The sequence below is a fragment of the Odocoileus virginianus genome, chromosome 23 (genome assembly GCF_023699985.2).
Source record: "Odocoileus virginianus isolate 20LAN1187 ecotype Illinois chromosome 23, Ovbor_1.2, whole genome shotgun sequence".
Classification (NCBI taxonomy): Eukaryota; Metazoa; Chordata; class Mammalia; order Artiodactyla; family Cervidae; genus Odocoileus; species Odocoileus virginianus.
Window position 1 is genome coordinate 18380557 of NC_069696.1, and position 24610 is coordinate 18405166.

The 24610-nt window shown below is 40.4% G+C and overlaps 1 protein-coding gene and 1 long non-coding RNA gene across 3 annotated transcripts in view; one reads left to right on the forward strand and one right to left on the reverse strand.

Annotated features, from left to right (window-relative positions):
- Window positions 1–1091: 1091 nt before the first annotated feature.
- CREBL2 (cAMP responsive element binding protein like 2) overlaps window positions 1092–24610 on the forward strand; it is a 29137-nt gene continuing 5618 nt past the window's right edge. The window contains exons 1-2 of one of the 2 annotated variants that reach the window (XM_020882704.2): window positions 1092–1418; window positions 23286–23483. In XM_020882704.2, the coding sequence (XP_020738363.1) occupies window positions 1404–1418; window positions 23286–23483 (213 nt within the window). In that variant the 5' untranslated portion in view covers window positions 1092–1403. The remainder of the gene's footprint in view (window positions 1419–23285; window positions 23484–24610) is intronic. The other variant, XM_020882705.2, reaches the window with a different exon arrangement.
- Window positions 3846–24561, reverse strand: LOC139030595 (uncharacterized). Its single transcript, XR_011482987.1, has 2 exons — window positions 24295–24561; window positions 3846–4481 (listed from the first exon to the last, which is right to left on the reverse strand). It is a non-coding gene; the product is annotated as an uncharacterized lncRNA (long non-coding RNA).

Sequence of the window (24610 nt, forward strand, 5' to 3'; positions counted from 1 at the left end):
GAACAACATGAATGAAGACACCATCTTTGTCAAGTTCTCAATGGCCTAACACAATTCAAAACAAGCCCACTGACTTTACTAAAAGTGGACAACGTCGAAACATTCTTCCTTATTTATTATTGAGATGAAATTCTCATACCATGATATTCACTTAGAGTATACAATTCAATAGTTTTTAGTATAGTCAGAGTTGTGCAGCTATCACAATCAATTTTAGAACAGTTTCACCACCTCAAAAGAAACCCAATACCCATCAATAAACGCCCCACTCCTGGCCCCCACCCCCCACCTCCACCATATTCCCCAATCCCAGCCCCTGCCAACCACTCACCAACTTTTTGTTTCTTTAAAGGTACCCATTCTGAACAGTTCATTTAAATGGAATCCACCATATGTGACCCTTTGTGTCCTGCTTCTTTAATTCTTAAGTGTATTTTCAAGGCTCATCCACATTGCAGCAGGTATCAGAACCTCATTTATCATGAATAATATTCCTTTTTATATAAATACAGGATGGGCCTATCCGTTCATCCACCATTGAACATTTGGGTTGTTCCCATTCGTTGACTATTATGAATAACGCTTCTAGGACAGAACATTACTGCGCAAGTTTTCGTGGGGACAAACGGTGTAATTTCCGGTAGAATTTTTGACCATATGATCTAACACTGGGAGGAACTGTCAAATGGTTTCCAGAGCATTTACTATTTCACATTCTTTGTTGTTTTGGGGTGGGTAGGGTGGGGTGTTGTTTTTGAATTTTTAAAATAAGCAATCTTCATGGTTTTCTCGGGGTCCGTGAGGAGGGCCTGCTCCCAGGGACCGTCCTTCAGGGTTGCCTCTAGCAGGCCCCAACGGTCCCCTCCCGGTCCTCAGGCCGCTGGAAACCAGGGACCCAAACATTTCTGAGCCCGCACTGTGAGAAACCTAGCTTCAGCCCCTCCCCCTCGGCGCTCCCCGGCAGGAAAACGGACGCCGCCTGGCTGAGGCTCTGTGGACATTGTAGTTTCCTTTCCGGTCCACCGCGCAGAGACCGCGGCGAGGGAAACTGCAACCCCCAGAATGCTGAGGTGCTACGGCATCCGAGCGGGCCAATCCATGCGACGGGCTCCAGCCCACCCTCCGGTCCGGGCTGCTCTCCAGGGCGTCTGTAAACACAGCCAGATCCTGTCATGGAGGGGGAGGAGGAGGCGGCGGCAGCGGCGAAGGGAGGCGTTGTGGGCCGCCTCCAGGGTCCGCTCTGCCGTTCCTGAACTGGTCCCTCGTCCCCGTGACTGTGGCATCAGGGAACCGAACTGTTAGGCGAGAGGAGGCGGTCAGAACCATATCCCCTTCTTCCCCCGGGGCGGGGCCGGGCCGGACCAGGCCGGCGGAGCCGGGGGAGGGCCGGCCTGTCTGCCGAGATGGATGACAGTAAGGTAAGTCCTGGGGTTTGCACGCGCAGCCGCCGCCGCCGCCTGCTTGTCGCTAAGTGCCCGTCCCGCCGCTGAGCCTCAGCCCCGTAGTCCACCCAGCACCCAGTAGACACCTGCCTCAGACACCCCTGCGCCTCCAGCTGTGACCCCAGGTACCCAGACGAGAATTGAGGGAACGGGCTGCGCTCTTCCTACAAGGGCCCACTCCGGAAAGATCACTCAGGGCAAGCTTGTTGGTCAGCTTTTCCAGGTGGTGCAGACCCTAGTGCTCCCGAGATAAGTGAAGAAACTACTGTGCTTTTTCTTTGTGCCTCCCGTTGCCCCCAACCAGCCTTTTTCCACATCGGAGACCTAAACTAGGGCAGCCTGAACCGGCCCTGTTCCCCTACACCGTCCCCTTTTCTCAGGCTCCCGTACTCAATGCCCCATTCATATAATCTGTTCACTCCCCCTCTGAGCTATTTTCCTGTGGTTGGTTGGAACACTCTGCTAATCTCCTGTTGCTATTCGTCCAAAGCCTGGAATCTAACCTCAGAAAGCCTTCTTCAAGAAAAGAAGTGAATTCCTTCTTGTTAATCTATCCCCACGCCCCCTTCCCTTATCCTGGTCACTTATCCCTGCGACGTTAAGATCACAGACAGTATTCATTATTGGTTAATTCATGTAAAGATAGTGATGCTCAGTTAGTTGATCATCAGTTTATTGATGTTTTAGAATGTTTAGAAAGTTGGTTGTTTTTTTTTTTAAAGACATCAGACTCTAGAATTTGCCAGTTTTCAAAGCAGATAACTCCTTCCCTCTGCTTTACTTTCCACCATCTCTGGCATGCTGCTTTTGAGAGCTTTTTCCTTCGTTTGGTTACCTTTTCCCCCTCCACCTAACCAGTAACACTTTGCTGCTATTAAGTTTTTGTTTCACACATCCTCAGAGAGGCTGAAAAAAATTTCCATCTTCTCTGTACTGCTTGTGTTATTCTCCGTTATCTCCTCTTCCTATTCCGGTGGGAAGCTCTGAGAAAAGTCACAGCAGGGACAGCCCAGGGCATTGCCCTGGAAGTAGGACTCACCTCTAGGAACCTTTACTTGGAAAGGGGTAAAGCCCTCCTAATAGGAAGTGGGATTTCCAAGTCAGAAAGAGGGAGTTCTAAAACTTTTCTAGAAAAATCAGAAGGTAATTTTCCATAACAGTCTTTGCTAGCTTGATCGTTCAGTGTTAACTTTGAAATTAAATCTGGATACTGTATCCATTGTCTTTCCTAGATAGGGCTGGCTGGGAAAGGACGCCAAATTAACATAGTCTTTAGTCTCCTTGGTTGCAGACTCTCATGGTATATTCTACAGAATTTTTGGTTGTTTCTTTTTCAAACCTTTGAAATATTTAATAACTTTCTCAAAGTCTTCAGTAATCTCAAATAAATTCAAGAAAAAACATAGAATTTTGAGTTATTTTACCTGCCTACAAAATCACATAGAACTTATTTCTAAAACAAGCAAGCTGTAGTGGAGCATATGGTGTTATGGTTTTGCCTAAAGAGTGAGGTTAAATTTCGCAAGTAGACTATTCATAACTATTCACAAGTAACTTCTTAGATGGTTCATAGGTAAGCAAAATGAATTCAGTTCTCATTCTTTACTAATTCATTGTTTTCGAGACAGTATTTAGAAACCAGCAGTTTCTTTATTCTTTAATGATTTTGGAAAAGGAAGTTCATTTCAGATGTCTGGATGGATGGTGCTTCTGTGAATGCACTACTTTCACTTTGAATACATGTCGAAGCTATGGATGAGTAATATTTAAATGCCATGTAGTGCAAGACTGGACTGCTCTCTGAGGAGTCAGGCGGTATGAAATGGCCTTTTTAAAAGGCTCCCAATCCTGCCTCTCCCTGTGGTCTAATTGTTACAGTCCAGCAGAGTTGCATTGTTCTCCCAGTGTATCCATACAGGCTCACACACACAACACATTTTCCCTCCCATTATGTATAGGTGATGGAGTCTTAGGTGCTGAAGGAAGCTGCAGGAGGGAGGCCGAGGGTTGGGGCTTGGAAGTGTGGTTGTGCCGGTGAGAGCATAGAAGATGACAAATCGGGGACAAGGCCAGGGCAACAGGACGAGGACAGAGGGGGCAGGAGCAGCAGTTAGAGAGAAGCAGTGTTTGAATGAGCAGGTCAGGAAATAGAATGATGCTGTGATGATTCTCTTTATAAAGATTCTGTATTCTGAGTTGTTTTCATCAGTGGTGATGAGTGAGTTTGCAAGAGCGCTCCATGTTCTGCTGTCTGTTCTTGGGGAGTCAGAGTTGGACAGATTGGAATGGCGGGTGCAGCTTTGCCTCTCAAGTGTCTAGCAATGTGCCTGGTACATTACATCGTAGAATGCTGGTTCACAAAGACTGAGCGGAATTGGAGCAGAGAAGCATTAAGGAGACTGCTCGAGGTGTAGCTGGGATTTATTAATATTCATCAATGTGCTCTGTTGAGCCAGAGTATACAGACTACAGCAAACAGGGAAAAGAAAGCAAGAGACATAGTGGGCATCTAAGACTGGGGGCTTGGGGAAGCGCTAAGTAGCAGGTCTCAAATTCTGATTGAGCAGATCTCTACTTAACCTAGTTGGGAAGGAAAAAAAAACTTGGCTGAGTTAACCTTTTTGGGCTTCTGTTTTATCTGTTACATGGTCAGTGCCTTTTTCCCAGGTTTTGTTGAGGATCAGAGATTGTGCTTATGAAGCATCAAGTACAGAGTAAACACATACTAGGCACCCAGAAATGTTATCATTGTTACATTACCTGGCAGCGATGTCCTTGGTCTTTTGCACAGTGCAGCAGGCACCTGAGACGCTCACTGTAGTCATTATTAGGTATGTGCTTTTGCGTGATATTTGCAGCTATGTTTCCCCCATACTACCCTCCTTTCTTAGCGATGCCCCCAAAGGGGACAGGGACAGTGGAACGGGACGTGAGATGGCTCTTACCTGTCAGATTGTGTGAGAATGGTAGTCTCTTGAGCCCACCTATGTGTCCACCACTGGAGAAAAGTGCTTTTAATGAAAGCCTCTTCTCTCTAACCTGCGGTATTCAATCATAAAGAAAATTGAAAGGAGTCATTTTCAGGGGCTTTGATCAAGAGGGTTCTTATTTCCAATTTTATATCTGACTTTCATGTTTATCAAATGAATGTATGAGTGACTCGAAATACCCTAGATCAGCTGTGTTCCTGCCACAGACAAAGCTGGTAAATGATGACATTTCTGCATAGCCTAGCTATAATATATAATGTATAATATAATCCCCTATATGATGTTTAGGGCATCAATTTCCACTTGAGGGACTGGTGAGAGAGCCCCTCCCTGGCGTCAGCATACTGATACGAGCTGCTGTTGTCCCGCATACTTCCTTTCCACCTGAGCGCCACACAGTTATCGTAAAATGCCTTATACCTTCCTCACCCCTTAGGTCTTTGTTCCATTCAGTTGTTCTGAGTAGTGCTGGTTCTCACAAAAATTTTTACTTGGCCAAAAAATCTCTTTGACGTTCCCAGAACTCAGTTGGTTAGGAATCTGCCTGCAATGCAGGAAGCCCAGTTTCGATCCCTGGGTCAGCAAGGTCCCCTGGAGAAGGAAATGGAAGCCTGCTCCAGTACTCTTGCCTGGAAAATCGCATGGACAGAGGAGACTGGTAGGCTGCAGTCCATGGGGTCACAAGAGTCAGACACGGCTGAGTGAATAAACCAAACCAGAGCTGTCCTGTGTCCTCTGAAGTACCTCTCCTTGGCCCCTTAGCCAGCCTTTGCTACAGCTGGAACTGCCCTCCTTGGGCAGTGACAGAGCTCAGACAGTTTCTGCCTTTTCTGTCCTCCTGCTCCATCCACGCCTTCAACAAGACCAAGCCAGAAGAACCAGCTCCTTTGCCAAACTCGACAGTTTGTTAACATTTTAAATGTGTCCCCTTTTCCTGTCTAGGTCCCGTGTACATTGGGGTACCTCTACAGATATCAGTTGAAATTGAAGTTTAAATAACCTATTCAGAATATTTTGTGCTTTAGGATTTTCACAAAAGTTTGTTCATTTATTCATTTCTCCATTCCTCATCAAACATTTGCTGGACACCTAATATGTACGAGACATTGTGCTGGACAGTAGAGATACAGAGATGAGTAAGAGTTTATAATTATTCTCAGGAACTGATGTTTCAGTGGACTAGATAAACATATAGAAAAATAACTACCGCGTGGTGAGGTGAGAAATGAGGGCAGTGACATCAAAGTGTCTTGGGGGCACCAAGAATGGATGCCTATCTGGGTGTGTCAGACATGGGTTCACACAGGAGGCATGAATCTGTTAGGAGGAATAGAAGTGCCCCAGAAAATGGGAAAGAGGGAATATCCTATACTAAAGCATATTGCACTGAAAAATAAGTATTTTGGTGCAAGCTGGAGCAGGAGTTGGGAGATTTTCTGTATAGGGCCAGATAGTAAATATCTGTCAGAGAAGGCAATGGCAACCCACTCCAGTCCTCTTGCCTGGAAAATCCTGGGGAAGGAAGGGCCTGGTAGGCTGCAGTCCATGGGGTCGCTACCAGTCCGACACGACTGAGCGACTTCACTTTCACGTGTTAGAGAAGGAAATGGCAGCCCACTGCAGTGTTCTTGCCTGGAGAATCCCTGGGACGGGGGAGCCTGGTGGGCTGCCATCTCTGGGGTCGCACAGAGTCGGACACGACTGAAGCGACTTAGCAGCAGCAGCAGTAAATATCTGTGGGCCATGTGATCTCTGTTGTAATTACTCAACTCTGCCATTGAAGCATGAAAGCAGCCATAAGCAGAACATAATGAATGGGTGTGGCTGTGTTCTGATAAAACTTTATTTTCCAAAACAGGCAGCTGGCTGACTTTAGTTGACCAGGTGGGCTGAAGTTTGCTGATCCCTGAGCTGAGCATAAGGCACAAGTAGAGATGTGTTGGAGGGTGAGTGGGTGTGGGGGGGGGAATGTAGAGATGTGGGCAGAGACAAGGATGGAAAGATAACCAGGAGCCTGATCAGGATTTGCTTGGCAAGTTAAGCTAAGAAATTTGGGAAATCTGATTTCCACCACTTTCAAGCTATTATGATTTTGGACAGATTATTATTTTTTAAATCAAAGTATAGTTGATTTACAATAGTGTATTAGTTTCAGGTATACATCAAAGTGATTCAGTTATATATATTTTCAGAGTATTTTCCATTCTAGGTTATTACAAGATATTGCATATGGTTCCCTGTGCTATATAGTAAATCCTTGTTGCTTATTTATTTTAATCCACCTGCAATGCAGGAGACCCTGTTTCCATTCCTAGATCCAGATGAATCCGCTGGAGAAGGGATAGGCTACCGACTCCAGTACTCCTGGGCGTCCCTGGTGGCTCAGATGGTAAAGAATCAGATGGCCCGCAATGTCGGAGACCTGGGTTTGATCCCTGGGTTGGGAAGATCCCCCAGAGGAGGGCATGGCAACCCACTCTAGTATTCTTGCCTGGAGAATCCCCATGGACAGAGGAGCCTGGTGGGCTACAGTCCATGGGGTCACAAAGAGTTGGACATAACTAAGCAACTAAACACAGTGTGTATCTATTAATCTCGTAGTCCTAATTTATCCCTACCCACCTCCCTTCTCCCTTTGGTAATCATGTTTGTTTTCTGTCAGTGAGTCTGGTGGGGTTCTTTTTGTATATAGGCTAATTGATGTATACTATTTTTTAGATTCTACATTAAGTAATATATAATACTTGTCTTTCTCTGACTTACTTCACTAAGTATAATATTCTCTAGGTCCATCCATGTTGCTGCAAATGGCAATATTTCTTTCTTTTTTATAACAGTAATATTCCATTATGTATATATATATATACTATATATATATAAAACATACACATATATTCCATCACACACACACACACACACACGCACACACACACACACACACACACACTATATCTTCTTAAACCAATAGTCTGTCGATGGGCACCTGAGTTATTTCCATGTCTTGGTTATGGACTTTCATAGTGTTGTTGCTATGATCATTGGGATGCATGTATCTTTTTGAGTCAGAGTTTTCCTATTTTCTGAATATATACCCAGGAGTGGGGTTGCCAGATCATATGATAGCTTTACTTTTGTTTTTTTAAGAAACCACCATACTATTTTCCATAGTAACTGTACCAATTTACCTACCCACCAACGGTTCCCTTTTTTCCTAGACCCTCTCCAGTATTTATTACTTGTAGATTTTTTGATGATAGCCATTCTGACAGGTGTGAGGTAAGCACCTCATTGTGGTTTTGATTTGCATTTCTCTTAACAGTGAGCAATGTTGAGCATCTTTTCATGTCCCTGTTGGCTATCTGTGTGTCCTTTAGGTCTTCAGCCCATTTATTGTTTACCTTTTGATATTGAGTTATATGAACTGTTCATATATTTTGGATAGTAACCCCTTGTCATTTGTATTGTTAGCAAGTATTTTCTCCCATTCTGAAGGCTGTTTTTTTTTTTTTTTTGCTTCCTTTGCTGTGCAAAAGCTCTAAAGTTTGATTAGTGCCATTCGTTTATTTTTGCTTTTATTTTGGGAGACTTTTGCCTTGGGAAACTGATCAATGAAAATATTGCTATGATTTATGTTGAACAGATGATCAGAACTGTATTTCTTTACCTATAAAATAGATGTGTTAACCTTACTGAGTTAGTGTAAGAATTAAATGTTACATGTATTAGAAAAAAAAAAAACAGTACATAATGGGTTCAAAATAAATGCTTGTTCTATGTGACTCCTCACCAGCTTGGTTACACTGCTCACAAGAAAGACCTGAGCTGAAGACGATGCTAGAGACTGTTAGAATGTAGATGTATGCAGCATGCATAAAATCCTTGAAGGATGAAGAAGGTGGACAGGAGAGAGAGCTAAAGAGACAGAACCCTGGCAGACTCTAAAATGATCAGAAGAGGTGGAGGAATAGGATTCAACAAAATAAACTGAAAAGAAGAGGTTAGTGATATAGGAGATCCACCAAAAAAAAAAAGATTATTATTCCATCTAAAGGAAGTAGGGAAAAAGAATCCACTGAATTTCAAAAGCAGGAGGTTGTTTGTGAACCTAGCAAGAGAAGCTTTGACAGAGTGATGGCGCCGAGGCCAAAATGTAGTGGTTGAGGAAGAGTGGGTGGGAAGGAAGCAAAGACGGTTGACTACGGTGTGCAGGCGACTGCAGTAAAGCGAATATCACAATAAAGCAAGCCTCACGAATTGTTCGGTTTCCCAGTGCGTATAAAAGTTACGTCTACACTAGACGGTAGTCTGTTAAATATACAATAGCATGATCTCTTAAAATAAAAAAAAGTACATCATTGCTGAAAAATGCTAACCATCATCTGACAGTGCAGAGTTACCATAAACCTTCAATTTGTAAAAAAACAAAACAAATGCAGTAAAGTGAAGCACAATGAAATGAGATATGCCTACAGACCACTGTTACTGAGTCAGTCCGTAACAGTTTTGAGGATTGCTAAAATATATGTATAATGGTATTACATTTAGCTTCAAACAGTTAACAGCAAGGGGAGGGGAGGATTAAGGGTTAGGCAAGGAGAGTCAGGGGTGAACGCTCAGTCAGAAATGCCTGTTTTTTTTAAAAAAAGAAATGCCTGCTTTATCTTGTTTCTCCTCTGTTGACTAGAAAACCTGGCAGAGAGGTTAGCAGCAGGAAGATGGGATTAGACTTTCTCTCTTTCTGAAGAGCTGGTAAATAAAAGAGAAAAAGCCTGAACAACAGCTGTGAAGGAAGTCAAAGGAGCCTTAACCCCAAATGAAAGTGTAGCTGCTTGTTTTTTTTCTTTAAAGTGGTAAAGCTCAGTGGTTGGTCACAGTCATACCTGTCTTATTTTTCTTTAATCGATGGCAGATAAGGTTTCACTTTATGTTTTCAAAAGAAAAGTGAAACAGGCTTTCATGCTATTTTCCTTCTTAGCTGGAGCTGATGCTACCACTTCATGTAAATACAGTAGTTCTCATACACTTAACAACTTGAAACTTTTATGAGTTGCCTTAAGAATTAGAGCATTAGGATGGAAGTAAGTGCAAGAGGGGTGGTAAAATAGTAAGTTATTGATTGGTTTTTCAGATTTTATATCCCTTATGAGAGAGGTTTGGTTTTCTTTTTTCTCTTTTTTTTTTTTTAAAATTTTACAACTTTTATAAGCTGGTGGTAGTGGTGGTCATAGTAATACCACTTTAAATTGCAAAATATTGTTAATTTTTCTTTGCATTTATTCATTCAGTCATCAGTCTTTGAATAAATGCCTGGCTCTGGGCCAGATGCAGTGGGGACTGGAGAAGAAATAGAGAACACAGCTTCTGTGCCCAAGGTGCTCACATCACTTGAAGGTGACAGAACTTAAATCCGTGAGGCCACCATAACATACAACTCAGTGTGATATTGACTGTATGTTCCAGAAATATGGAGAAGAAAAGTAACGTGTGGACAGAGGTGATTGTCAGCAAGAGCTTTGCAGAAAGGGGGCCAGGGCTGACTGTAACCAAAGAAAGCTTAGTATTTGCTGGTTTGGATGATGAGGTGGGGGTGGGCGGTGTGAAGAGGGAACATTTAGAGAATTGGTGAGGACAAGTAGGAATGCAGGGGACAGGGTGAGGTCCCTAAGGACACTGGCATGACTTGCTGGGGTAAATGAAAGAGAAAAATAGCTTGGTGAGTGGGACCCTGGATGTAGCATGCTGAAGGGTGGCCTCTAGAAAGGTATATCCATGTGCTAACCCCTGGGACCTGTGAATATCACCTTATATGGATAAAGAGGGAATATTACATGGCCCCAGATGTGATTTAGTTAAGGATTTGAGGGGATGCGTTTACCTTGGATTCTCTTGAGTGAGCTGTAAATCCAGTGATAAATGTCCTCCTAAGAGTGAGGCCGAGGGAGATTTGAGAGACAGATGTGGAGGCAATGTGACCACAGAGGCAGTGATTGGACTGATGTGGCTGCAGATGAAGGAATGCTCACGGCCAGCACGACACCTGCAAGCGGCAAAGGATGACTTCTCCCTTAGGGCCTCTAGAGGGAGTGCAGTCCTGCCAAGAACAGAGAGAATACATGGCTATTGTTTTCAGCCACCAAGTTTGTGGTAATGGTTACAGCAGCCACAGGAAACTGGATTTGGTGACCTAGTAAGCAGAGCTGAGCCAGAGGTCTTTTCTTGAGCTGCAAAGAGACACAGCCTCAGTTCAGTTCAGCTCCATTCAGTCGTGTCTGACTCTTTACGACCCCGTGAACCACAGCACGCCAGGCCTCCCTGTCCATCACCAACTCCTGGAGTTTACTCAAACTCATGGCCATTGAGTCAGCGATGCCATCTAACCATCTCATCCTCTGTCCTCTCCTTCTCCTCCTGCCTTCAATCTTTTCCAACATCAGGGTCTTTTCAGATGAGTCAGTTTTTCGCAGGTGGCCAAGTATTGGAGTTTCAGCTTCAACATCAGTCCTTCCAATGAACACCCAGGACTGATCTCCTTTAGGTGGGACTAATTGGATCTCCTTGCACCAAGGGACTCTCAAGAGTCTTCTCCAACACCACAGTTCAAAAGCATCAATTTTTCGGCACTCAGCTTTCTTTATAGTCATATGTGACTACTGGAAAAACCATAGCCTTGACTAGATGGGCCTTTGTTGACAAAGTCATGTCTCTGCTTTATAATATGCTGTCTAGGTTGGTCATAACTTTCCTTCCAAGGAGTAAGCATCTTTTAATTTCATGGCTGCAGTCACCATCTGCGGTGATTTTGGAGCCCCCCAAAATAAAATCAGCCACTGTTGCCACTATTTCCCCATCTATTTGCTGTGAAGTGATGTGACTAGATGCCATGATCTTAGTTTTCTGAATGTTGAGCTTTAAGCCAACTTTTTCGCTCTCCTCTTTCACTTTCATCAAGAGGCTCTTTAGTTCTTCTTCACTTTCTACCATAAGGGTGGTGTCATCTGCTATCTGAGGTTATTGATATTTTTCCCGGCAATCTTGATTCCAGCTTGTGCTTCTTCCAGCCCAGCATTTCTCATGATGTACTCTGCATATAAGTTAAACAAGCAGGGTGAAAATATACAGCCTTGACATACTCCTTTTCCTATTTGGAACCAGTCTTTTGTTCTGTGTCCAGTTCTTACTGTTACTTCCTGACCTGCATACAGGTTTCTCAAGAGGCAGGTCAGGTGGTCTGGTATTCCCTCTCTTTCAAGATTTTTCCACAGTTTATTGTGATCCACGCAGTGGGCTTCCCTGGTAGCTCAGAGGTTAAAGTGTCTGCCCGCAATGCAGGAGACCTGGGTTCGATCCTTGGGTCTGGAAGATCCCCTGGAGAAGGAAGTGGCAACCCACTCCAGTATTCTTGCCTGGAGAACCCCATGGACGGAGGAGCCTGGTGGGTTACAGTCCATGGGGTTGCAAAGAGTCGGACACGACTGAGTGACTTCACTTTATACAGTCAAAGGCTTTGGCATAGTCAATAAAGCAGAAATAGATGTTTTTCTGGAACTCTCTTGCTTTTTCGATGATCCAGCGGATGTTGGCAATTTGATCTCTGGTTCCTCTGCCTTTTCTAAATCCAGCTTGAACATCTGGAAGGTCACGGTTCACATATTGCTGAAGCCTGGCTTGGAGAATTTTGAGCATTACTTTACTTGTGTGTGAGATGAGTGCAGTTGTGTGGTAGTTTGAGCATTCTTTAGCATTCCCTTTCTTTGGGATTGGAATGAAAACTGACCTTTTCCAGTCCTGTGGCCACTGCTGTGTTTTCCAAATTTGCTGAAATATTGAGTGCAGTACTTTCACAGCATCATCTTTTAGGATTTGAAATAGCTCAACTGGGAATTCTATCACCTCCACTAACTTTGTTCGTAGTGATACTTCCCAAGACCCAGTTGACTTCACATTCCAGTATGTCTGGCTCTAGGTGAGTGATCACACCATCGTGATTATCTGGGTCATGAAGATCTAGGGGACTTAAAGTTTATTCATTCTATAATGATTAGGTATTACTTTTTCACAATAAAGAAAAACACACTAAAGTTATTTTAATAAGCAGAAACGAAAAGTTAATTTGGAAGTTCTTTGTAAGATAGATTAACCAAGGAAGTTAAGGATAGACATGGAGACATGGAAGAGAGACCTGCCAGGAACCTGTGGTAGTAGTCTGTAAGTAGGGTAGTGATGTAGGAAGAATAGAAAAGAAGAACTAAATCAGGGATTTTGTAAAGGAGTAAACTGGCGTGACTTCAGTGAGTGGGCATGGAGAGTTGAGGGAAATATCAAAGAAGCATAAAGTGAAAACATTTGTTAGTTAACCTCCTCACCACTGCCCCCCATCAAGTGACTAGTGAGTTGGATTAAATGAATCCAGTCATTAAATGAGTGACTATTTAGCATTAATATAGCAGTGCACATAAAGCTTCTGTCAGTTTGAGAGTCTTGTCAGGGAAGTATGTGTACAGGTTAATGAATCCTGCCTGGGAATCTAGAAGGGAAATAGTCATGCTTGATGATAGTCATCTTGTGACAAGCTGCTGTGATGCTAATCAGGGAACTTGGGTTCTAGGCTCTGCTCTGATGTTGAAAATCTTTGGACTAAAATTAGGTCATCCATGCTATGGAACAAGATAGAAAGCCCAGAAATAAAGCCATGTACCTATGGGTACCTTATATTTGACAAAGGAGGCAAGAATATACAATGGGGCAAAGACAATCTCTTCAATAAGTAGTGCTGGGAAAACTGGACAGCTACATGTAAAAGAATGTAATTAGAACACTTCCTAACACCATACACAAAGATAAACTCAAAATGGATTAAAGACCTAAATGTAAGAGCAGAAACTATAAAACTCTTAGGAGAAAACATAGGCAGAACACTCGATGACATAAATCAAAGCAAGATCCTCTGTGACCCACCTCCTAGAGTAACAGTAATAAAAACAAAAGTAAACAAGTAGGACCTGATTAATAAACTTAAAAGCTTTTGCACAGCAAAGGAAACTATAAGCAAGGTGAAAAGACAACCCTCAAAATGGGAGAAAATCATAGCAAATGAAACAACTGACAAAGGATTAATTTCTAAAATACATAGGCAGCTCATATAACTCAATACCAGAAAAACAAACAACCCAATCAAAAAGGGGGGAAAAGACCTAAACAGACATTTCTCCAAAGAAGACATACAGATGGCTAAAAAACACATGGAAAGATGCTCAACATCACTCATTATTAGGAAAATGCAAATCAAAACTACAATGAAATATCACCTCACACCAGTCAGAATGGCCATCATCAAAAAGTCTACTAACAGTAAATGCTGGAGAGGGTATGGAGAAAAGGGAATGCTCTTGCACTGTTGGTGAGAATGTAAATTGATCCAACTGCTATGAAAGACAGTATGGAGAGTCCTTAAAAAACTCAGAATAAAACCACCATATGACCCAGCAATCCCACTTCTAGGCATATGTCCTGAGGAAACCAAAATTGAAAATGACACATGTATCCCATTGTTCACTGAAACACTGTTTATGATAGCTAGAACATGGAAGCAACCTAGATGTCCATCAACAGATGAATGGATAAAGAAGTTGTGGTACATATACACAATGGAATATTACTCAGCCATAAAAGGGAACACCACCTTTGAGTCAGTTCTAATGAAGTGAATGAACCTAGAACCTATTATACAGAGTGAAGTCAGTCAGAAAGAGAAAGTTAAATATCATACTCTAACGCATATAGTGAAAAAGTTGGATTAAAGCTCAACATTCAGAAAACTAAGATCATGGCATCTGGTCCCATCACTTCATGGCAAATAGATGAGGAAACAGTGTCAGACTTTATTTTTGGGGGCTCCAAAATCACTGCAGATGGTGATTGCAGCCATGAAATTAAAAGACGCTGACTCCTTGGAAGGAAAGTTATGATCAACTTGGATAGCATATTTAAAAGCAGAGACATTACTTTGTCAACAAAGGTCTGTCTAGTCAAGGCTGTGGTTTTTCCAGTAGTCGTGTATGGATGTGAGAGTTGGACAGTGAAGAAAGCTGAGTGCCAAAGAATTGATGCTTTTGAACTGTGGTGTTGGAGAAGACTCTTGAGAGTCCCTTGGACTACACGGAGATCCAGCCAGTCCATCCTGAAGGAGATCAGTCCTGGGTGTTCATTAGAAGGACTGATGTTGAAGCTGGAACTCCAGTACTTTGGCCACCTGATGCGGAGAGCTGACTCATTGGAAAAGACCCTAATGCTGGGAAGGATTGGGGGCAGGAGGAGAAGGGGAAGACAGAGGATGAGATGGCTGGATGGCATCACCGACTCGATGGACATGAGTTTGGGTAGACTCCAGGAATTGGTGATGGACAGGGAGGCCTGGCATGCTGCGATTCATGGGGTCACAAAGAGTCGGACAGGACTGGGCAACTGAACTGAACGCGTATATATGGAATCTAGAAAAGTGGTACTGAAGAATTTACTTACAGGGCAGCAGTGGACAGACAGACATAGAGAACAGACTTGTGGACATGGGGAGAGGGGAGGAAAGGGTGAGCTGTATGGAAAGAGTAACATGGAAACTTACATTACCATATGAAAAATAGACAGCCAACAGGAATTTGCTGTATGGCTAACAAACTCAAACAGGGGCTCTGTATCAACCTAGAGGGGTGGGATGGAGAGAGATGGGAGGGAGGTTCAAAGGAGAGGGGATATATGTATACCTAGGGCTGATCAGGTTGAGGTTTGACAGAAAACAACAAAGTTCTGTAAAGCAATTATCCTTCAATAAAAAATAAATTTAAAAATTTAGGTCATCCATGAAATAAAGAGATCACTGTGCGTGTTGGTGTGTGCACGCACATGCTCGCACATGCACGCATGCATGCGCATCCCCTTACCAGCAGCACCTTTGTGTATTCTGATATCCTGCCCTTAATAATGTTATTACATGTCTTCTGCTTTTCACGAGTCAAAATACATTAAAGGTAAGGACTCTATCTTCTTGTATTAACATTTCTAGAGTTTGACAGTGTTTGGGGCAAAGTGAGTGCTCAATAAATGGTTGTTGAATAAAGAAATGAATTTTCCCCTCCTTACCTGAAAAAGGTGAGGATAACAGTGTTCCCCTCCAGTGGTGTGAAATAATGTGAGCTGCCACATTATTAGGGTTAGGGTTAGGGCTTGTCGGCGGAGAGAATGAGTGCTGTCTCCCTGAACACCCTGAGTTGGCTCTGAATTTGTTTTTGTTGTTTGTTCTAAAAACACTGAAAGTAAATGACACAAAAATCTTTGGAGTAAGACCTCCTCTGGACACTGGAGTCTTCCTCCTTTGAAGAAGCCCCTGAAAGACTTGCACCTAAATCATGCCTCCTCTTTCTACGGAAATTAAACCTACTGACTGGGGAGCCGGTGGCGTCAGGCCCTCCCTCCTTCTTGCTTAAATGCAGCAGTTTTATCTTATTTTTCAGCCTTTTTAAACTCATAAATTAGGCTAATTCATATCAATGTATAACAAAAACTACTGTAATGATGTAAAGTAATTAGCCTCCAACTAATAAAAATTAAAAAAAAAATAAACTGATAAATTAGGAGGTTTGTGCTCAAACCCTCCACCCCTGTCACGTTTTTTTTCCTCTTCATCTGCTTGTGTCTCTTTGGCACCTTCATTCTTCCTTTGCTGCTGTTTTCTGTTCTCTAAGGTTCATGTCATTTTAAAAAATAGCCCGTACTATAAAATTCATCCTTTACAAATATACAATTCTGTGATTTTTTTTTTAGTGTATTCAGAGTTTGCAGTGATCACCACTGTCTGTTGAAAATTCTAGAATGTTTTCATCACCCCCAAAGAATCCCTTATAAATAAACTGAGGTATATCCATATAATGGAGTTACTCATATTATTTAGTGATTAAAAAGAAACACATTAGTAAGCTCCAAAAAGGTGTGAAGGAGCTTAAATACATATTGTTAAGTGAAAGTAGCCAGTTTGAATAAGGTTACATACTACATACTATATGACTCCACTGCGTGACATTCTGGAAAAGGCAAAACTATAGAGATAGTAATAAAGGTCAGTGCTTGCCAAGGTTTCAAGGGAAGGAGGGAGGAATAGGTTGAGTGCAGGAGATTTTGGGGCAGTGGAAATATTCTGTATGATACTGCGGTGGCAGATACACGACATGATGCATTTGTCAGAACCCATAGAATTATACAACACAGAGAGTGAACTCTTAAGTAAACTATGGACTTTACTTATTAATACCAACATGAGGCTCATCAGTTGTAACAAATGTACCATGCTAATGCAGGATGTTAATAGAGGAAACTGTGTGGGCAGAGAGAGAGAGAGAGGATATATGGGAACTCTCTGTACTTTCTGCTGAATTTTCTTAAAAACTGAAAACAGATCTTAAAAACAATCCATTAATTTAAAAAACAAACAAAAAGCCCTTTAGCAGTCACTCCCTATTCTCTCCCTCCCCTTCTCAGCCTTAAGCAACCACAGATCTACTTCCTGTTGCTATACATTGCCTGTTCTAGACAGTCTGTGTAAATGGAATCATACAGCCTTTTGTATTTCCACTTCTTTCTCTTGGCATGTTTTCAAGGTTCAGTCATGTTTTACCATGTATCAGCACTTCTTCATTCCCTTGTATGGCTGAACAACATTCCACTGTTTGGATCCACCACATTTTGCTACCCATTCATCAACCTTTGCACATTTGGGTGCTTTCCATTTTTTACCCATCATGACTGATGGTGCCCTGAACATCTGTGTACAATTTCTTATGTGGACATATGTTTTCATTTCTTTTGGAGATATAAAACAAGACATAGAATTGCTGAGTCATATGGTAATTTTATGTTTAATATTTTGGAAGAACTTGCAAACTGTTTTCCAAAGTGGCCACCATTTTACATTCCCATCAACCATGTATGAAGGTTCCATTTCTCCACATCTGTACCAGTACTTGTTCTTGGCTATCCTTTTGATTACATAGCCATCATAGTGGGTTTAAAGAGGTGTCTCATGATTTTGATTCACATTTCCCTAATGACATTAAGCATTTTTTCATATGTTTATTGGCATATATCTTTGGAGAAATGTCTGTTCACATATTTTGCCCACATTCTAATTGGATTATTTATCTTTTTATTGTTGACTGTGAGTGTTATATTCTGGATATGTCTCTTACATGTGATTTACAGTTCTTTTCCATTGATCTGTATGTCTGTCCTTGTGCCAGTACCACACTGTCTTGATTCCTATTGCTTCTAATAAGTTTCAAAATCAGAAAGTGGGAGTCCTCTGCCTTTGTTCTTTTAAAAGATTGCTTTGGCTATTTTGGGCCCATTGTATTTCCATATGAATTTTAGGAGTATCTTGTCAGTTTATGCAAAAAGTCAGCTGGAATTTTAATAGAAATTGTTTTGAATCTGTAGCTGAGTATGGGGAGTACTCATCTTAACAGTATTAAGTCTACCAACCCATTAACATGGAATGTCTTTATTATATCATTTAATTTCTTAGAGAGGTTTTTGTGGTTTTCAGTATACAAGTCTTGCAGTTCTTATATTAAATTTATTCCTAAATATTTTATTATTTTTGATGCTATTCTAAATGGAATGTTTCCATAATTTCATTTTCAGCTTGTTTATTGTGTGTAGAAACACAACTGATATTTTTACGTTGATCTTGTATCTTGCAACCTTGTTCAACTCATGAGTTCTAATAGTTTTTTTTGCAGATTCCTTAGAATTTTCTGTATGTAAGATCATGTCACCCTCAAATAGAAATAATTTTATTTTCCTTTATAACCTGAATGCCTTCTCTCTTTTTCTTGATTGCTATGGCTAGAACCTCCAACACGATGTTGAATAGACGTGACTGGAGAGGACAGAATCCTTGTTTTGTTTCTGATCTTTGGAGAAAGAATTCAGTCTTTCACCTTTACATGATGTTGGCTGTGGGTGTTTGTTTCATAGATGCCCTTTACCAGGTTGAAGTTTCCTTCTATTCCTAGTTTTTTGAAGGTTTATTTTTTTTAATCATATAAGGATGTTGGATTTGTCAAGTGCTTTTACTGAGTCTATTGAGATGAACATGTAATTTTTGTCTTTTCTCCTATTGATATGGTGTATTACACTAATTGATTTTCAGTTGTTAAACCAACCTTATTCCTGGGATAAATCACCCAGTTACGGTGTATAATCCTCTTTATATGCTGTTAGATTTGGTTTGCTAGTATTTTATTGAAGATTTTTCCATCTATATTCTTAAGACATGTTGGCCTATAGTTTTCTTATAATATCTTGGTTTTTTGTATCAGGCTAATTTTGGCTCATTGGATGAACTTGGTATGTTCTTTCCTCTTCTTTTTTTGGAAGGGTTTGTAAAGAATTAGTGTTAATTCTTTAAATGCTTGGTAATTTACCAGTGAAGTCACGTGGACCTGGACTTGTCATTATGGGAAGTTTTTTGATTACTCTTTCAGTCTCTTTATTTGTCATAAGTCTTTTTAGATTTTTTATTCCTTTTGAGTCACTCTTGCTACTTTGTATCTTTCTAGAAATTTGTCCATTTCTACTAGGTTATCTGATTTTTTGGCATACAATTTTTCATAGTCTTCTCTTGTAATCATTTTTACTTTGGTAAAGGTAATAGTGATGTCTTTTCTTTCAGTCTTGAGTTTAGGGTTTTGAACGTTCTCTCTTATCAGTCTGGCTAAAGGTTTGTCAATTTTGTTCTTTTTGAAGCACCAAGTTTTGGTTTTATTGATTGTTTTTTTCTATTGTTTTTTCATTCTCTGTTTTATTTATCTCTACTCTGATATTTATTATTTCTTTCCATCAACTTGTTTTGAGTTTAATTTGCTCTTCTTTTTTCTCGTTTCTTATGGTAAAAAGTTAGGTTGTTGACTTTAAAATCTTTCTTAATTTAGGTGTTTGTAGCTACTTCTGAGCACTGCTTTAGCTGTATCTTATAAGTTTTGGTATGTTGTATTTTCCTTTTCATTCATCTCAAAGTATTTTTCTGATTTCCCTTGTGATCTCTTCTATGACTCATTGGTTACTTAGGAATGTCTTCTGTGGTTTTTTAAAATTTTTATTTATTTTTTAATATATTTTTTGGCTGCGTGGCATGTAGGATGTTAGTTCCCTCACCGGGGATCAGACCCACACGCCCTGCATTGTAAGTGTGAAGTCTTAACCACTGGACTGCCAGGGAAGTCTGTCTTTTGTGTTTTATCTGTCATATTTATTAAACATTTATTGTGAACTCATTGTGAAACCCTAGGTGGTAAAGAATGCGCAGTGGTAAAGAATCCGCCTGCCAGTGCAGGCAACACAAGAGATGTGGGTTCAGTCTCTGAGCCAGGAAGATCCCCTGGAGAAGGGAATGGCAACCCACTCCAGTATTCTTGCCTGGAAAATTCCATGGACAGAGGAGCCTGGCGGGCTACAGTCTGTGAGGTTGCAAAGAGTCAGATGTGACTGAGCACATGCAACACGAAACTAAAATCTAACATCCCTAATATGCTCCTTTGTGAAGTAAGTTTGCTGTGCAGGGCAGGAAATGTCATTGGCCAGCAGGTTGCTTTTCTTAACGCTGGGTGTTAGGGACACAGGACTTGTGAGGGTTTCCCCTCGGACCTTCTGTCCTGAGCTCACAAATGTGTCTTGGGGAGGAAGAGGAGGCAAAATGGATGGTGGATAAAGAAGTACACTGTTTTAAAAACAGCTGTTTGAACTTTTATGTGGCTCTATGTTAGTAGAAGTAACATTAGAACAGAAAAAAAAGTTAAATTGGGGAGTTATTTTAATAATTTTCTTTGGAGTTGGTGTTGTGCACAAAAATTAGTACTTTTATTTAGCCACATTAATGTGCTTCCTCAGAGAACGAGAGAGTATGTGGTTGCCTTTGAGTTTATGAAAATTTTAAGAAACATTGATAAGACTAACTTTTGTTTCAGACATATTTAAGGAATTTGTGGGGTTGATTTCAGTTTTAGTTCCTGGTTCCTCATTTCTAATTAACTTACGGCTTATGAAATATGTAAAGTTCAGTTTTTAAGGCAACTGTTATACTAACCTGCATTTGTATGATAATAATCCCTTCCTTTTTTAAACAAAGTCCTTTCATACATCATTTTACTTAAGATTTACTATAATCCTGTGATGTGCTTGACTCTCTTGAAAACTGGTACACTAATCAGATTTTAGCTGGCACCAAAAGCCAGAATTTCAGTTTATTACTGAGGAAAAATTAAGCTAGAGAAGTGGTGGTTATATGGTCTTAAATGTAATTTTACAGATGACATAAAGTGCAGGAACCCTGGGTTTATTTACTGTGCCTTTCTAATTAAAAAAAGGAAATAGTTGCAATTTAAATATTTTACTTCCGTGAAAACTAAACAAAGGGTTATACCTTTTGTTTGATTTTTATGACTACACTAAGTTTGTGTAAAAAAAAAATCAGTGAATTTTGTGCAGTACACTATGTCCTTCTGACTTCTCAAAGGTGCCATTCCTGAATTCCATTCCTGAATTAATTAATTAATTAAAAACAGCAATATAAAAAAAATTTTTTTAAAAAGTAGTATATGAAGGTACTGGTTTGTAATGGTGTGTGATTGATGACTCATTTTACTATATAAAGAAAAGATGTGATTACCATTTATTTCACTAAGGACATGGGTTTAGGCTGTAAATATATTGCTTTTTAAAAACTATCAATAGCAAATATAGTTTGTTTTAATGAAGGGATATTTCGAAGTACTTTATTAAAATTGTACAGTTGATAAGCCTAATTTAAAATTTAGCCCATAGTAATACTTGGATCAACTGGTTACCCTGCGATTGCTAATTGTATACTTGACTCTGAAGAAAAGTTCCCAGGCTTGTATATTATTATACTGAAATTTTTAAAAAAATGTGATGATAAAGAATAGGAAAGCTTTAAAAGACCAGTTTTTGAAAAGTTCAAACTAATTTGGGAGTAATACTGAAGCAGTTAGCTTTTAAGATGGTGGTAGAGGGATTTTTTTTCCAAGAGCCTCGGAGTATTTAGTCTCATTTCAGAGCCACTCTATAAAATGCTAGATACAATACTTAGCTGTCATATTATGACACTGGATTTGGTAAATGTAGTTGATTCACATATGAAGTTTGGTTTTCCTGACCTAACTGTGATACCAAGTAATGATCTATCTTTACAGGGTACTGGGCATTGTTGGTGTATGGTATTAACAGTGATTTCAAGCATACAGACATATCAGAGTTTTTATATCCAAATGAAGATTGATCCTTTAAGTTTTGTTACCTGGTTAAGACTTCTACCTTTAGTCCAGTGATTTGCCAGTGTTTGAGTTTTTCATCTTCTCTTTTAAAATTGCCTTTAAAGCCTCAGTAATATTCCTTTCAGTATACTGAAGTTGTGACATTTTTATTCTCTGAGGGTAATCTTCAGAAAGAATTAGACATCATTTGGAACCTCATTGGATAAACAAAGTGGACAATCAGATTGCTTGGGAATTTAAAGACTAATGTATCAATTGAAAGTAATATGGTATATTGTGTTGTGGCCTGTAAGAAACTGGCTCCAAAAGCAGCTTCTGAGAAAGCTTATTCATTGAAAGTGACTCCTTTAAAGGAAATTCATTTGATGTATAAGTTCAGGTTCATGTACTTTAAAATTCATTACCTTTATCTCATAGTTACATCTTGTGTAAGAACTTGGGGAAACTCCAAAACTAAACAATGAAGAAGATTAGATTACTTTGCCAGTCACCAAAAAACCATGCCTGTGCAGGTAACTGAATAGCAGGGGTATTGAGAGGATGTCTGTGACACCAGTGGGAGCAGGCAGAGTCTCCTGAGACATCCAGGGTTATAATTACAGACGTCTAATGGCAGGAGAGAATTATCCTGAAAATGCCAGGGTCTTCCTGTGTGTTCCTTTGGGCTCAACAAATTTGAAGAGGGAATTGAGAGCCAAATTGCTTAGGATGCATACTTATTTATATATACACACAATTTTAAATATAAATTTTATATTTTTCTAATTATAAATACTGAAAATAATTAAAAATACAGATGAGAAAGAAGCTTTTTCTGCTCACACTTATCAGAGAAGTCCTTACTGACCTTTGGTTAAGATCCTTTCTTCTATGTGTTGTTTTGTTAAGATTGAGATCATACTGAACTTACAATTTTCAATACTGATTTTTGTTTACTTATGACTTTCTTAATAAAAATCATTTGTGAACAAAACATTTAATGGCAGTTTTCTGTTATCCAGCTGCTTGTGGTTCAGGAAGTTTACTGTGAGTCTGTGCTTAGTCGCTCAGTCGTGTCCGACTCCGTACAGCCCCATGGACTGTAGCCTGCCAGGCTCCTCTGTCCATGGGAATTCTCCAGGCAAGAATACTGAAGGGGATTGCCATGCCCTCCTCCAGGGGATCTTCCCAACCCAGAGATCAAACCTACATCTCCCACATTGCTGGAGGATTCTCTACTGTCTGTGCCGCCAGGGAAGCCCAAAGCTTACTATAAAGATGTGTAAAGTTTATTATGAAAAAAAGGTTAGAAGAAATAATGAACACTTAAACTGTTTCTTCCACATTCTTGGTGTGACAAGTATCAGAAAAAAATATGAAGCAAAGAATCATAAGGCATTTGATGGGACTGTGCTTTCTTAGTTCCATGGGCTCTATTTATTTATTTGTAAATGTTTTCCTTGCTAATATGCAGCCGCAGTCTCTTTCCTAGACTCAGAATTAAGGAAAAAAATGACTACTTCTTTTTCTTGCTTAAGGTGGTTGGAGGTAAAGTGAAGAAGCCCGGCAAACGTGGTCGAAAGCCAGCCAAAATTGACTTGAAGGCAAAACTCGAGAGGAGCCGGCAGAGTGCAAGAGAATGCCGGGCCAGAAAAAAACTGCGGTATCAGTATTTGGAAGAATTGGTGTCCAGCCGGGAGAGAGCCATTTGTGCCCTGAGAGAGGAACTGGAAATGGTAAGAAAGGCTGTCAGTAAACGTATGAAACACTCAACCTAAGCTGTATTAGAATCTGAAGATGCGAGTTTTCAGCCATCCAGTTGACGAGCGTGAGAGAGGATATTTATCTATTAGCAGGAACATAGGGAAATACTCATTTTTCATATGTTCCTGGCGGGAGTGGAAATTGACTATTCCATTAAGGGATTATTTATGATAGGAGACAAAAAGGAAAATAACCCAAATGCTCAACAGTCAGGGATTGGTTAAATACTACATTCATATATTGGACTACTTTGCAGCCCATGAAAATCACAGTGCATGTATGTATGTACTGATATGGAAAGACACAATATATTGCTAAGTGGAAAAAGCAGTATAACAATATGTAACAATGTGCATTGTATGATACAATTAGGCCTGCTTTTATTCATTCATTCAGATTTCAAGTAGTGATTGTAGACATATAAAAGAGAATAGAAACCTTGATAGTACTGTAATCTCAGGGGAGGAGGTGATAGGTTGGAAAAGAGAGAGATAATACTAACATGATCGTTAACATGGGGACAGGCTGCCCCAGCTCTTTAGAAGGTCAAGTTGGGGCATGCAGAGAGTCCAGATGCACACTATTTAGGAGACTTTTTTTTTAATACGCTGTATTTGACTTACAAATTACTTTTTACCTCCTGTAGTGTAAGCCACTGGAGGACATAATCTTTGGATTGATTAATCTTTTATAGCCCCAAAGTCTATAGTATACACTTTGGTAGAAAGTAGATGTTTAGTGAATATTTATGAACTAGAGAAAGGAAATTACAAAATTACTTACTTTGGAAGTGGAAATAATAATGTGACAGTCAGCACAAAGAGATGAATTTTGATGCATGGCACTCCACAGGGAGGTATTATTTTAGCCAGAGAGGCCTTTTACATCTGAGCAGTACTCCGGCACATCACAAGGAGATTCAGTGGTAGTTTTTCACCCTCCTTTCTGAAGATAGCAGGCTTCATCCATGTCCTAGGTCATGAATAGGAATACAGTAGAGGGTGGGGTTCCCAGTAGCCAGTTTGACCTCTAGTTATGGGAGTTGTTCTGTCTAGGATTTTCTACCTGACTAGTAGAATTTTACTCAATTATATTTTAC